This window comes from Lithobates pipiens, unplaced genomic scaffold (assembly GCF_037356315.1).
Source record: "Lithobates pipiens isolate NorthernLeopardFrog02 unplaced genomic scaffold, aLitPip1_a1.2 Scaffold_23, whole genome shotgun sequence".
NCBI lineage: Eukaryota > Metazoa > Chordata > Amphibia > Anura > Ranidae > Lithobates > Lithobates pipiens.
Window position 1 is genome coordinate 320,769,277 of NW_027507785.1, and position 16,010 is coordinate 320,785,286.

The following is a 16,010-nucleotide window of genomic DNA, read 5'->3' on the forward strand; positions in this document are numbered from 1 at the left end:
AGGATCTGCAAAGAGGAGTGGGGACAGAATCCCTCCTGAGATGTGTGCAAACCTGGTGACCACCTACAAGAAACGTCTGACCTCTGATTGCCAACAAGAGTTTTGGTACTAAGTCATGCTCTGCGAAGGGGTCAAATACTTATTTCACTGATTAAAATGCAAATCAATTTATACAACATTTTTTGTTGTTATTCTGCCTCTCACTGTTAAAATAAACCTACCATTAAAATGATAGACTAATAATTTCTTTGTCAGTGGGCAAACATACAAAATCAGCGGGGGATCAAATACTATTTTTCCCTCACTTTAGAGAGCACCGTAAAACATAATATAGACATACATTTCATACAAAAAAGAACAATCCAGGAGAAAAGGAAAAAGGAGGGAAGAGGAGTGAACAGGTTATGGTTTGGAGCCTGTCCAGGGTCGATCCCCGCCAGGAGAAGACGGCGAAAATCGCTGGTAGCTATAACAGCCGCTAGCGAAAATTACAAGAAAATCCTGCAGGCTGGTTGATCAATCAACTTGCTACCATCAGCCTGCCCATTACCAGTTTGGATCTTGCCCTGTTCCTGCTGAACTAGCTTAGATTTGAACCATGCATGGCCGGCCTTAGCCCATAAAAGGTGACAAGCTGATGGCGGCCACAGCTATACCTGACTGTTCGCAGTTCACACAGGCAACGAATGCCTGCGGTTAGGCACAGATGATCATGGCTATATACAGACTGCATCCAGCCACAATCCTCTGTCCCTAACTGCAGGTAATCATTCGCTGTGCAAACACTAATGCTGCGTACTCCCGATGGAATTCCGACGGAATTCCGATCAAACTCTCTTGCATACACACGTTCACACCAAATTCCAACCGCCAAGAACGCGATGACGTAGAACACATACGACGGGACTAGAAAAAGGAAGTTCAATAGCTTCCATCTCGTAGTTGAATCTGAGCACGCGTGAGTTTTGGCGTGTGTCAGAATTGCATACACACGATCGGAATTTCCGATAGAAACTTTTTCCATCTGGAAAATTGAGAACACGCTATAAATTTTTTGCTGGCGGAAATTCGGACAGCTAAATTCCGATGGAGCATACACACGGTCGCATTTTCTGTTGAAAAGCTCTCATCGGTCTTTTGCTGGCTGAAATTCCGATCGTGTGTATGCTGCATTAGGGGTCATTCACACTAGCAGTTTGGGGACAGTAAAGCCCTATGTTTGAGCTGCATTTTTACCACCCTCCAAGTACTATCGCCATTTAGCTGCAGAGGCAGCAGCCGGGGTTGAAGACATGCCGCGGCAGGAATTACACCTGCTGTTGCTTTAAAGAGGGATTCCACCTACAAAAAAAATATTAAAAGCCAGCAGCTATAAATACTATAGCTGCTGACTTTTAATAAATGGACACTCACCTGTCCCGGGTTCCAGCGATGCCGGCAGCCGAGGCCGATCGATCACTCGGCTCTCGGCTGCTGCCGCCACCATTCTAGGTGAGGGAATCAGGAAGTGAAGCGAATCGGCTTCACTTCCCGGTTCCCTAGTGCGCATGCGCGAGCCGCGCCGCATAATAGGAAATCTCCGCACTGTCACTGGGACCCGTGTGTGTCCCAGCAGACAGCGCGGCAGGGCAGGAAATGGCATAGACTCCCACGGGAGTCTATGCCCGGAAGTGGGTGAAAATACCTGTCTTTGACAGGTATCTCCACCCCCCTCCCCCCTGAAAGGTGCCAATTGTGACACCGGAGGGGGGGAGGGTTCCGATCAGCGGAGGTTCCACTTTAGGGTGGAACCCCGCTTTAAGGTGGTGCTAGTGCAGTGAAGAAGGGGTTAAATAAAATGCTTCCTGTCAAATGTTCGATAAAGAGTGGATCACTCTTCAGAGATCAAAACACATGTGAACAAGCCCCTTTCACACTGCAGCAGTGCCGCTAAAACAGCGCTAAATGCTCTAGTGGTGCTTTTCGGGCGGATTTTTTAGGTCACATGACAATGTGACCGTGAAAAAAAATAAATGAAAAAAGTCCTGTTACGCGGCCCTTTTAAGGCGCTTTGTAAGCACTGCCCATTCATTTCAATTGGCAGGGGCGGTTTGGAATAGCGCTCCCAAGCCGCCCCAAAGATGCTGCTTGCAGGACTTTTTCTAACTTCCCGCAAGCGCACTGCCTGTCTGTGAAAGCACTCATTGAACAGATTATAAGGCAATTTTCAGGTGCTTTTTAGAGGCTATTTCTAGCGCTAAAACGCCTGAAAAAGGCCTCATTGTAAAAGTGCCCTTATGGATAGCTGCAGCCGCATTCAGCCTGTTATTGCTTTGTGTGGGGTGAGCGGCCTTTTGCACACACCTGTTTTTCCAGCTGCAGGAATACGCAGATTATTGCCGCTGGAATTTGCAGTGTTTTCTAATCATACATTGTCTACAACGTCAGCTGTCTGTGGGTTCCTGCACTTTGCACACAGGTTATCGCACTGCCGGTAGCCTGATTTAATCAGCACTTGTGCTGCAGAATTGATTATTGACTTTCTTGCCCTTTCTGACTGCGGCAAAGCCAGCAGCTGATATATGCCTCTTATTAGATGCATTCATTTCCTCGGCTCACAGTCCAGGCCTCCAGACGGTCAGGGCCTTTCATACCCTGCCGGATGGTGACGGTAATAATATCCCTCTTAAAGTGGTTGTGAACCCTTTTTGTCTTACTTTTATCTATAGGTAAGCCTTATTCTAGGCAATGGAGATATCTCACTTGTAGTGCGGCGATGTCGTCATCGGCGCATGTGCTGTGGAGAAACGGACCACCGTGCCGTTTCTTCCCCCAGCGTTTGCCATGACTGACTGGCAGGAGTGACATCGCGTGGCTCTGGCCAGTCACAGAGCCGGAGTCCGCGGCCCCGGAAGGAAGACGGGTGAAGATGGACGCGGCCTGCACAGGGGGACAGCGCGGGCTTCGGTTGCAGGTAAGTATGCGATGCATACTAGCCCATTATGCTTTTAATTTGCAGGTCTTGTGGGGAGCAAAAGAGGAAGTAAAACTCATCGTGTTTTTACTTCCTCTTTAAGGATTCATCAGGGAATTTTTACTCTTTCTGAAGACATTGACTTGAGTGTGTTTTGACGAGGCCTTGAACCCACCAGAGTCTGAAAAGCGTCCATCCTCTTTCTTGCAGTATGTGTTCGAGAGACCATATAGCCGGACTTTGGAGACTGAAGCTGATAAAGTCGGCCTTCAACTTGCTGCGAAGGTAAGAGAGTGTTAGACGTATGCAGCAGAAATTGAAATTCCATGTGCAGTGAAAGTGATTTTTTATTTTTTTTTATAGTTTTGTTTTCTAATGTATTGTGTTTATTGCTGAAAGTGATAAAGGTGCACTAAATGTAATTTATTGCAGCCCTTTACCAGGCTTTAGATGGCTGCATTCGTTTTGTTTTTGTTCAGGCTATTTGAGCCTTCCTGTCCTAAGGTGACAACACTGTTATGTCCCAGTGCTGGGTGGCACCCATGCAGGTGATTGGTGAAGTTTTCTATCCCTACTGCAATACAAATCAACAGAGGTGGGAGGGTGGCCATGGAACTGAGGCTCCTGGTACGTATTCACCGCCAAAACAGAGTATAGATACACAAACTGTGATAAATGAGTGATGCAAAACGAATATAATGAACAGGCTGTATATTCATTTGTGTGTGTGTGTGTGTGTGTGTTCCTTATGCCGCGTACACACGATCAAATTGTCTGGCGTACTTAGTCCGCCGAAACGCATTTCACCGGACAATTCGATCGTGTGTGGGCTTCAGCGGACTTTCGCAGCGTAAAGCCCGGCGGACTTAGAAAGTATTTTTGCACTCCAATCTTCCCGTCGGACTTGGGTTTCAGCGGACAATACGTTCGTGAGTATGCTAGTCCGGCGGACTAAGAATGACGCATGCTCAGAAGCAAGTACGAAAAGGAAGCTATTGGCTACTGGCTATTGAACTTACTTTTTCTAGTCCTGTCGTACGTGCTGTAGGTCATCGCGCTAGCGAACGCCGGACTTTCCATGTGCCGTGCGTGGCCAAGTCCGTTCGGTAGAAAGTCCGCCGGACTATCCGCCGGATTGTTTGCCGGACTAAGTACGCGGCATACGAAGAACTGTTTTACCTTGATAAATACACCAGCTTTCAACCTCTATAAGATGGAAGATGATCATGCAGATTGTTTTTCTATGAATGAAAGCATCTGATTGGTTGGTCTTGTTGGCCTTATTCCTACAAGCTGAAGATCTGTAGCAGTATAGGAATATCTTCAATTGGAGTTGCAGATCCTTCAATTCAAGAGGTTCTAGCTGAGTTGGTCTACAGTATTACTATTCAGGTACCAGGGGTGGACTGACCATTTGGCCACTCGGTCACTGCCCAAGGGCCCCAGGCCACTAGGGGGCCCCATCAGGGTTGTCAGCCTCAGTAAAACCAGGGACAGTATGTAAAATTCTGTGTTTTTTTTTTTTTTTTACATCTGTCTCTAAAAAGCCCCTTACTGACATCCTTTTGGTCTAAAAATCCAGAGATTATAGCTGCCTCTCCTCTCCAGTACCTTCTCAGCCAATAGGAACAAGTCTGTGTATACCATGTGATTGTATTCTGTGTGTGTGTATACTTTGTGGTCCCATAATGTTAGGACCTGGGCTTGAACCTGGGACCTTTGGTGTGTCAGGCAGTGACTCTGTTTGCTGAGCCACCTGGAATGCTGGACAGCTCCTTGGACAGCTCCTTGGACAGCTCCTTGGACAGCTCCTTGGACAGCTCCTTGGACAATTCCTTGAGTGATCTTGTCTTGAATCTTGTTTGCCTTGAACCTTGAACCCTTTGCTCCTCCCATGAACTTCCTGATTTAAGCCATGTCTCTGCACTTCCTGGTTGCCAGAATATTGTGCCTTCACCAGCCAATATATTGCTTCTATCTCTCCTGCTGCTGACCGTATCCTCGCTACCTTTCGTTACCGACATTTGGCTTGTTCCTGGACTACGCTTCTGCTGAATCCCAACCTGCAACTATTAGTTACCGACTTTTGGCTTGTTTCTCAACTACGCTTCTGCTTGATCCCTACCTGCTATATCTGCTACCAGAACCCGGCTTGCTCACCTCCTGGTGGGGCTATCCTGAGGACCGCGACCTGGCACTAACACACAGCCAAGCCCATCTCCACCTTCGGGAGCTCTGGTGAATACCGGTTAGTGCTTAGACCCCGCACCTCAGGTGAACCCGTGTCATCAGCCAGGGTGACCTGTGTGAATATCTGCTCTGCTGCTATAGCTACTGGCCTCTGAGCCTGACTCCAGACCGTGACACATAATCTCCTATTGCCCGGGGGCCCCATAATCTCCTATTGCCCGGGGGCCCCATGAGTTGTCAGTCCACCCCTGTCAGGTACTTCCCTTCCAGGAACATCAGGATTGGCTGTGGCTGACCAGGAACATGATAGGGGAATATAGTCTTATCGGGCCCAGAAACGCCTTTGATCTCCCCCAAAGAAGAACTGGAGATTTATCTGGCTAGAGAAACCATCCTGCAACCACTATGAGATGGAGGATGATGATTCAGATCATTTTTCTATGAAAAAAGGCATCTGATTGGTTGGCTTTTGTAACACCGCGGCCTTCTCTATAAGCTTGTTGGCCTTATTTTGCATAAGTTGAAGATCTGTAGCTGTATAGGAATATCTTCAATTGGAGTTGCAGATCCTTCAATTCAAGAGGTTCTAGCTGAGGTGGTCTATAGCATACTATTTGGGTACTTCCCTTCCAGGACCATCAGGATTGGCTGTGGCTGACCAGGAACATGATGGGGGAATATATTCTTATCGGGCCCAGAAACACCTTTGATCTCCCCCCAAAGAAGAACTGGAGATTTATCTGGCTAGAGAAACCATCCTGCAACCCCTATGAAATGGAGGATGATGATGCAGATCATTTTTCTATGAAAAAAAAGCATCTGGTTGGCTTTTGTAACCCCACAGCCTTCTCTATAAGCTTTTTGGCTTTATTTTGCATGAGCTGAAGATCTGTAGCAGTATAGGAATATCTTCAAGTGGAGTTGCAGATCCTCCAGTTCAAGAGGTTCTTGCTGAGGTGGTCTACAGAATACTATTCAGGTCAGGATTGGTTGTGGCTGACCAGGAACATGCTAGAGGAATATTTTCTTACCTGGCCTAGAAACTCCTTTGATCTCTTATAAAGAATTAGATATTTACCTGGATAGACCAACAATCCCGCAACCCCTATGAGTTGGAGGATGTTATATTATAATTGCAGCCTTCTCTATAAACTGGTTGGCCTTATTTCCCATAAGCTGATGATCTGTAACAGTATAGCAATATGTTCAATTGGAGCAGCAAATCCTTCAAGAGGTTCCAGGTGAGGTGGTCTACAGCATACTATTCAGGTACTCCACTGCTAGGAGCATCAGAATTGGTTGTGACTTACCAGGAACATGCTAGGGGAACACTTTCTTACCTGCTCTAGAAACACCTTTGATCTCCTCCCCAAAATGAATTGGAGATTTACCTGGCTAGAGAAACCCTCCTGCAACCTCTGTGAGATGGAAGATGAGGATGCTAATTGATGAATAAAAGCATCTGATTGGTGTACAGTACAGCACTGTGAAAAAGTATTTGCCCCCTTCCTGATTTTTTTTTTTTTTCTTGCATATTTGTCACACTTAAATGATTCAGATCATCAAACTAATTTTAAAATTACACAAAGATAACCTGAGTAAATACAAAATGCAGTTTTTAAATTATTTCATTTATTAAGGGAACAAATCCGTCCAAACCTGTCTGGCCCCTATGTGAAAAAGTAACTGCTAAATCATGAATGAACTGTGATTAACCAAATTTTTTGGAAAGCCGAGTTAAATTTAGCTTGCCACACCCGGGCGTGATTACTTCCAGACCACTTGCCAACCGCCGCATGCCGATATATGTCAGCACAATGACAGCGGTGGGCAAATCGGCGTACCTTTACGTCCCATTTTATTTTGCGGGCTAGTGGGCGTGTGCCACTGCGTGACCATGCCAACGGGTCCTGCGGACTCTGTCAGCCGGTGTACTAAGTGTCAGCCGATGTCCTGCGATTGTGTCACGGAGAGGTGGACCGAGGAGATGCAGGCATTTCCCTGTTCTGCCTAGCAACATATCTACCGCTCCCTGTCATCAGTCTGGAAAGGGTTACAAAGCCATTTCTCTAAGGCTTTGGGACTCCAGCAAACTATGGCGAGAGCCATTATCCACAAATGGAGTAATTTTTGAAGGCCAGCCATTCCTGGGAAGGGTCATCACTGTTCCAAATTTTTCTCCAAGAGCACAAGGAGGACTCATCCAGGAGGTTATAAAAGAACCCAGAACTACATCTAAAGAACAGCAAGCCTCACTTACTTCAGGTAAGGTCAGTGTTCATGATGTAACAATAAGAAAGAGACTGGGGAAAAATGGTGTCCAAGGGAGAGTTCCAAGGCCTAAGCAACTGCTGACCGAAAAAAAAACGAAGGCTCTTCTCACATTTGCCAAAAAACATCTTGAATATTCCCAAGACTTTTGGGCAAATATTCTGTGGACTGATGAGATAAAAGTTGAACTTTTTGGAAGGTGTGACTTCTTATATCTGGCGTAACATAGCATTTCATAAAAAAGAACAATCATACCAACAGTCAGACATGGTGGTGGTAGTATGATGGTCTGGGGGCTGCTTTGCAACTTCAGGACCTGGACAAGTTGCCATAATTGATGGAATTCTGGGCTCTACCAGAAAATCCTCAAGAAGAATGTCCAGTCATCAGTTCCTGACCTCAAATTTAAAGTGGAGGGCCACCCTGAAAACAAAATTTTTTTAAAAATCTAAAAAAAATCTAAAAAAAAAAAAAAAATGAAAATTTTTTTTTTTTTTTACTTACCAGAAATGCCTGTTGCTAGGCACATAATCCTAATCTTCCTCTTCCTCCTCCGCGGAGATCTTCTGTCTTCTCTCTTCGTCGCGGCGTCTTCTGGGTAATGGGTCGCGCTGTGTTCTGGGAACTGTGTGTTCCAGAACACAGCGCGTCCCATTCAGAAAGCGCTGCGGGACTCGCGCATGCGCAGTAGGAAACGGGCAGTGAAGCCATAAGGCTCCACTGCCTGTTTCCCTTAGAGGGAATGGCGGCGCCGGGACCCAAGAGCCGAGGGACGGGTCGGCCTCGGGCGGCCGACATCACGGGCGCCCTGGACAGGTGAGTGTGTTTTATTAAGTCAGCAGCTGCAGTGTTTGCAGCTGCTGACTTTTTTTTTTTTTTTTTTAACGGCCCTCCTCTTTAAGTGCACTTGGGTTATGCAGCAGGGCAATGATCCAAAACACTCCAGCAAGTCCACCTCCTGAATGGCTCAAAAAAAACAAGCAAAAGGAAAGTTTTGAAATGGCCTGGTCAAAGTCCGGCCTTAAATCCGATTGAGCTGCCGTGGCATGACTTGAAACGGGCCATTCATGCTGGAAAACCCTCCAATGTGGCTGAGTTAAAACAATTCTGCAAAGTAGAGTGGGTCAAAATTCCTCCACAGCGATATAAAAGATTCATTGCCAGTTATTGCAAACGCTTGATTGCAGTTGTTGCTGCCACAGGGTGGCGCAACCAGTTATTAGGTTTAGGGGGCAATTACTTTTTCACATAGGGCCAGGCAGGTTTTAACAGCTTTTTTTCCTTAATAAATATAATCATGATTTAAAAGCTGCATTTTGTATCTAACTCAGGCTATCTTTGTGTAATGTAAAAATTTGTTTGATCTGCATCATTTAAGCTCTTGTACACACGGTCGGAGATTCCGACAACCAAATCCGTCGGATTTTGTCTGTCGGATTTTGTCCGAAACTGTTGCATACACACGGTCGGACAAAGTTGTCGGAAAATCTGATCTTTCAGAATGTGATGACGTAATTTTGTTACGATGGGACTACGTTCAGGCTAGTAGCCAATAGCTTTGATGTAGGAATTTGATCCGAGCATGCGTGGCACTTTGACCGATCGGAATTCTCTACACATGATCGGAATATGTCCGATCGGAGCAGTTTGTCGGAAAATATTTCCAGCAAGTTGGAAAATTTGTTCCGAAGGATATTCCAACGGAAACAGTCCGATGCAGACCACACACAGTCGGATTATCCGACAAAACGGTCCGATAAGACGCATTCCGACGGAATCTCCAACCGTGTGTACAAGGGCTAAAGTGTGACAAATATGCAAAAAAAAAAATAAGGAAGGGGGCAGATACTTTTTCACAGCTTTGTAACATCGCTATTTAACACATTTGATCTTTTCATCAATTTTTGGTAACTGATCCCCATCTTGTGGGTAGATTTGGGTCTATACTAGTCGTGGCTGTAAAGGTTTATCAATAGTGGGATTTGCAGGGACAGGAGCCGCAACCAACGCTGTCTATGAAACCCACCCCTGTCCAGAATGATGGGACGGGCATCATGATGGAAGGTTCTCGCTACAGCTTGTCTGTTTGGCATGATGATGAACAAACTGCAGCAAAAGAACTTCCTTTGTCAGGGAGCTTGTACACATGCAAATATTGGCCCTGCTTTGAATTTCAGATTTCATTCTCATGAGTTTCCACCACCGTGTTATCATCTCGCATGCACCGCACTTGGAAGTCAGCCTCAGAAATGTCAATTTGACAGGTTACTATACAGGATTCACATTTATGGCGACATTTTCATGTAATTGCTCTGGGCACCACAATGAGGCGTAACAGAATGTCTGGCAATGAGTTGCTTGGATCTCAAGCTGGTGAACCTGTGAAATCGGAGGCCTATGACATTTAATGAACACCAAGAAGTCTTTGTTTAGGTATAATCATGGATGGAAGTTGTTGTCGCACACCTTTTAGCTCTTTTATTGTATCTGGGAAAATAAAGCAAGTCTGCATGTAGAACATTTCAGTTTTTTTCCTTTACACAGCTGTAATATTTTTTTTTTTTTTATCATTAATTAGCTCTACTTACTATGCTTACGTCTGATGCTTTGGCTTTGGATGGGTAGTTGTGTATCACTTGATCCCAAAAGGTGATGGTGGGGAAATGGTGGTTGTGACGGACCGCCTAGCACCCAGCTTGGGTGCTTCTGGCAAGATACAGCTTCTTCCACTCTGGAACCAGGAATTATGGCTGGGCATTGCACCCAAGAACTAGACGACACTAGCTTAGGTGCCAACTGGAACTGACTTTATTGTAAACTCCCACAGAATATATACCAAGGCAAGAACTTGATCACATTGTCCTAAACAATGCAAACTGTAAACAGCAATCTAATCATCAGTGCATCTAATGAACAGCTAACATAAACAGTAATCTAATTAACAGTAAGCTAGTTAACAACTAGTCACCTAGACAAGCCTTGGTGACTCAGATCAGTGCCCACCCAGAAAGTTCGGCACCAGTCCCACAGATACACAATTTCAAAGGGTTACAATTTGGTAGTTTTGTTTGGAGTCATCCTAATTTCAGCAAGAACCACAGGGAGGTAACTTTCCTATTTTACATAATACCTCCCGTGGCCTGTCACAGTTTGTCCTTAAAGTGGTTGTAAACCCTCCTAATAAAAAAAAAAAAAAAAAAAAACACCCAACAAGATAAAGGCATAATGAGCTAGTATGTATAGCATACTAGCTCATTATGAATTACTTACCCAAGAATGAAGCCCTCGCAGCCGTCCTCGTCTCCCCCTCAGGCCGGCGACATCTATCCCAGAGGTTACTTCCGGGTATCGCTGCTCCAGCGCTGTGATTGGCTGGAGCCGCAATGATTTCACTCCCATGCATGTGCGGGAGCCGCTGGGAACGACACAGTACAACTGAAGCAACGGCACGTATGTGCCGTTGCTTCAGTTGTCTTAAGAGCCCATGTGCCGCATGACATCGGCACATGCAAATACAGGGATATCTCCTAAACCGTGCAGGTTTAGAAGATATCCAGTGAAGCCTCTCCTTATTTCTGGCTGTATGTTTCGGGTCGTTGTCCTGCTGGAAGGTGAACCTCCGCCCCGGTCTCAAGTCTTTTGAAGACTCTAACAGGTTTTCTTCTAAGATTGTCCTGTATTTGGCTCCATCTACAGTATCTTCCCGTCGACTCTGACCAGCTTCCCTGTCCCTGCTGAAGAAAAGCATCCCCACCACATGATGCTGCCACCACCATGTTTCACGGTGGGGATGGTGTGTTCAGGGTGATGTGCAGTGTTAGTTTTCCACCACACATAGCGTTTTGTTTTTAGGCCAAAAAGTTCAATTTTGGTCTCATCTGACCAGAGCACCTTCTTCCACATGTTTGCTGTGTCCCCCACATGGCTTCTCACAAACTGCAAAAGGGATTTTTTATGGATTTTTTTCACCAATGTCTTTCTTCTTGTCACTCTTCCATAAAGGTCAGATTTGTGGAGAGACGACTAATAGTTCCTGTGGACAGATTCTCCCCCCTGAGCTGTGGATCTCTGCAGCTCCTTCAGAGTTACCATGGGCCTCTTGTTCAAGAAAGGTTGACTGCACTCCCAGGTATGAAGCCATGATGATTACTTTATTGATTACTTTATTGAAGATAAAAATCCATCCAGATACATCATGAGACCTCTATGCAGGCATGGCAAGATTAACGCGTTTCACAAATCAAGGTTCGTTTAGTCATAATGATTATGACCGCATTCCCTTCATACCTGAGAGTGCAGTCAACCTTTCTTGAACCATGGGCTCTTATCCAAGTTGCGGACTGGACCTGCACCACAAGGTTGAGGGGAGCAATCATTCCCACCTGGAACAGCACAGCTCTGTCTTTGTATCAGTTACCATGGGCCTCTTGGCTGCTTCTCTGATGAATGCTCTCCTTGCCCGTCCTGCCAGTTTAGGTGGACGGCCATGTCTTGGTAGGTTTGCAGTTGTGCCATACTCTTTCCATTTCCGGATGATGGATTGAACAGAGCTCCGTGAGATGTTCAAAGCTTAGGGTATTTTTTTTTATAAGCTAACCCTGCTTTAAACTTCTCCACAACTTTATCCCTGATCTGTCTGGTGTGTTCCTTGGCCTTCATGATGCTGTTTGTTCACTAAGGTTCTCTAACACAGTGGTCATCAACTCTGTCCTCAGGGCCCACTAACAGGACAGGTTTTATGTATTACCTTGGGGGGGAGATGCAGACTAGAATGCTGCTATCACTGAGCAGCAAATGATCTCACCTGTGATGTATTTCAGTTATCTTGCAAACCTGGCCTGTTAGTGGGCCCTGAGGACAGGGTTGGTGACCACAGCTCTAACAAACCTCTGAGGGCTTCACAGAACAGCTGTATTCCCCTAATACCAAATGTGATGATGTTTACTCCCATTGATGGCAGGAAAATTTCCTCTACCACTGACCAAAATCCGCCCCCCAAACTCTGAAGAACAATAAACTGCCCCTTTTCTTGGAAAGTTTGGAGACCCCTGATCTAATGGATGGAAACCTGAACCCGCTGAACAATGGTTATCGTGCATTATATAATTTACATGTAACTACTAAAATACCTTTAATTGATGCATTATACTTGTTACCACATGTTGATCTTTCAATAAAAACCTTTGAACAAGAGAAGAACGCCGGAAGTTTGTAACAAATCCAGGAAAAGTTTATTAGTCTTGATGAAAGATCAGAAGACAATACCAACTTGTTTCAAGGGCTTCATCAGGACAAAATAATATAAATAAGAAGATCTAAAAAAACAGTGGACACATAACCTTTTATATAGGGGTATGGTATTCTGTAAAAAACTATCTAAAAGAAATATAGTAGCCGGGAGCGTGTTTAACCACTTAAGCCCCGGACCAATTTGCAGCCAAAGGACCAGGCCCCTTTTTGCGATTCGGCACTGCGTCGCTTTAACTGACAATTGCGCGGTCGTGCAACGTGGCTCCCAAACAAAATTGGCGTCTTTTTTTCCCCCCCCCCACAAATAGAGCTTTCTTTTGTTGGTATCTGATCACCTCTGCTTTTTTTATTTTTATGCGCTATAAACAAAAATAGAGCGACAATTTTGAAAAGAATGCTATATTTTTAACTTTTTGCTATAATAAATATCCCCCAAAAAATATATAAAAAAAACATTTTTTTTTCTCAGTTTAGGCCGATATGTATTCTTCTACATATTTTTGGTTAAAAAAAAATGCAAATAGCGATTTATTGATTGGTTTGCGCAAAAGATATAGCGTTTACAAAATAGGGGATAGTTTTATTGCATTTTTATTAATATATATTTTTTTTCTAGTAATGGCGGCGATCAGCGATTTTTATTGTGACTGCTACATCATGGCGGACATTTTTGACACATTTTTGTGACCATTGTCATTTATACAGCAATCAGTTCTATTTAAATGCACTGATTCCTGTGTAAATTACACTGGCAGTGAAGGAGTTAACCACTAGGGGGTGGGAAGGGGTTATGTGTGATGTGTGTGTATGTTTTTTTTACTGTTGGGGGCGTGGCTTGGCATGTGATGTCACTGATCGTCTTTCCCTATAACAGGGAACAGGCAATCAGTGACAGGCTCAGTAGGAAGCACGGGGAAAGGTTTGTTTACACAGACCTCTCCCCGTTCTTCAGCTCTGTGACCCGATCGCGGGACACCAGCGGCGATCGGGTCCGCGGGTCCCGCTGCTCAGGACCGGGTCGCGAGCGCACGTGACCCACAGCTGGGCACTTAAAGAGCAACGTACCTTTTTAAAGCAGCACTGGGACTCAACAGGGTAAGTGGGCCACCCGATGCACCAGAATGGACGAAAATGGTACATACGGCATTTTCCACAGTGCACTGAAACACAAGTCTTTTACAAGGTGCTTAACCACTTCCCACCCGGCCGATGCATATATACGGCCGGGTGGGAGCCGTCTACTCCTGATAAGACGTTCAGGAACGTCATTCAGGAGTAGTGGGATCGCGCGCGCCCGCGCAGCGGCGCGATCCCGATGTGCTCGTGTCACCCGGACACGGCACATCTCAGATCGGCAGGAGGGCTCTGTGATTGGCCCTCCTGATCACATGACGGCCGTGTCCAATCACGGCCGTCATGTGATGTAAACAAACAGCCGGTTGCTAGGCAATCGGCTCTCCTCTCCTCACACGGAAGTCACCGCTGAGGAGAGGAGAGCAGAACGCTGCAGCCGGCTGATGATCAGTGAGTATGGGCTGCTTTTTACAGCTTTTTACTCACTGATCATCAGTGTAGTGTAAACACACAACACACCACACAGTACAAACACAGTCCCCACATATGTCCCCAAAACACACATGTCCCCAAAACCTACATGTCCCCAAATAATAAAAACACATGTCCCTAATAATAAAAACATGTCCCCCACATATGTCCCACTAAAATCACATGTCCCAATGATTATCTGCACACATATGTACGTGATCACCTGCACACATATGTACATGATCATTTGCGTACATATGTCCGTGATCACACAAACCAATTATTATACACTTAACGGAATTTTTTTTACCAAAAACATGTAGCAGAATACATTTTGGCTTAAATTTATGACAAAATTTGATTTTATTGGATTTCTTTTCAAATAGAAAAAAGAAAATATTGTTTTTTTTCCAAATTTCCGCTATTTTTGCGCTTATATCGCAAAAAAAAAAAAACGGAGTCGTGAATAAATAACACCAAAATAAAGCTCTATTTGTGCGAACAAAATGATAACAATTTCATTTGGGTACAGTGTAGCATGACCGCGCAATTGTCACTGAAAGCGCGAGAGCGATGAAAGCTGAAAATTGGGCTGGGAAGGAAGGGGGTGAAAGTGCCCTGTATTGTAGTGGTTAAGGATGCAATTTAGTGTTGCACCAGTGCATGTGGCATGCATTACCACAACACCATAGCACATACCATGAATGAGCCCTAAGCTCATTTCTGTTTGTACCAGCGATTTTCAGTGGTCCAGAATTTTGAAATTCTTTATAATCCAAGGAGGAGTTCAACATTATATATTTTTTTTTAACCACTTGTCGCCCACCTATAGGCAAATGACGGCTGCAAAGTGGTTTCAAAATCCTGACTGGGAGTCATAAGACGTCCTCAGGATTCTGAGCCGCTGCGCGCCCCCGGGGGCGCGCATCGCGGCGATCGTTGTTGCGTGGTGTCAGTCTGACACCCGGCAACTACGATCTCGGTAAAGAGTCTCCGACGGAGACTCTTTACCACGTGATCAGCCGTGTCCAATCACGGCTGATCACAGTGTAAACAGGAAGAGCCGGTGATCGGCTTTTCCTCACTCGCGTCTGTCAGACGAGAGTAGAGGAGAGCCGATCGGCTGCTCCACTGACGGGGGGGGGGGGTCTGTGCTGATCAATTATCAGCGCAGCCCCCCCCCCCCCCCGAGGATGCCAACACTGGACCACCAGGGATGCCACTAGACCACCAGGGATGCCCAGCACCAGGTATGCCACCCTAGACCACCAGGGATGCCAGTCAGTGCCCACAATGGATGCCAATCAGGGCCCACAATGGATGCCAATCAGTGCCCACAATGGGCATCACTGATTGGCATGCATTTGGCACTGATTGGCATCCATCAATACAATGTCGCCTATCGGTGCCCATCTGTGCCACCTATCGGTGCCCATCTGTGCCACCTATCAGTGCCTATCCATGCCCATCTGTGCAGCCTATCCATGCCCATCTGTGCCGCCTATCCATGCCCATTCATGCCGCCTATCCATGCCAATCCCTGCAAGCTATCAGTGCCAATTTGTGCCCCCTATCAGTGCCCATCCGTGTTGCCCATCAGTGCCACCTCATCAGTGTCACTTCATTGGTGCCACCTCATCAGTGCCCATCAGTGTCACTTCATTGGTGCCACCTCATCAGTTCCCATCAGTGCCGCCTTATCAGGGCCCGTCAGTGCAGCCCCATCAGTGCCCATCAGTGAAGGAGAAAACGTACTTATTTACAAAGTTTTGAAACTTTAACAAAAAAAAAACATTTTTTT

The 16,010-nt window shown here is 45.7% G+C and overlaps 1 protein-coding gene across 3 annotated transcripts in view; it reads left to right on the top strand.

Moving 5' to 3' along the window:
- The window catches only part of OMA1 (OMA1 zinc metallopeptidase), a 152,195-nt gene that overhangs the window by 72,522 nt on the left and 63,663 nt on the right, over window positions 1–16,010 (top strand). For all 3 annotated transcript variants that reach the window (XM_077450611.1, XM_077450614.1, XM_077450612.1), the window contains one exon: window positions 3,164–3,238. In XM_077450611.1, the coding sequence (XP_077306737.1) occupies window positions 3,164–3,238 (75 nt within the window). The remainder of the gene's footprint in view (window positions 1–3,163; window positions 3,239–16,010) is intronic.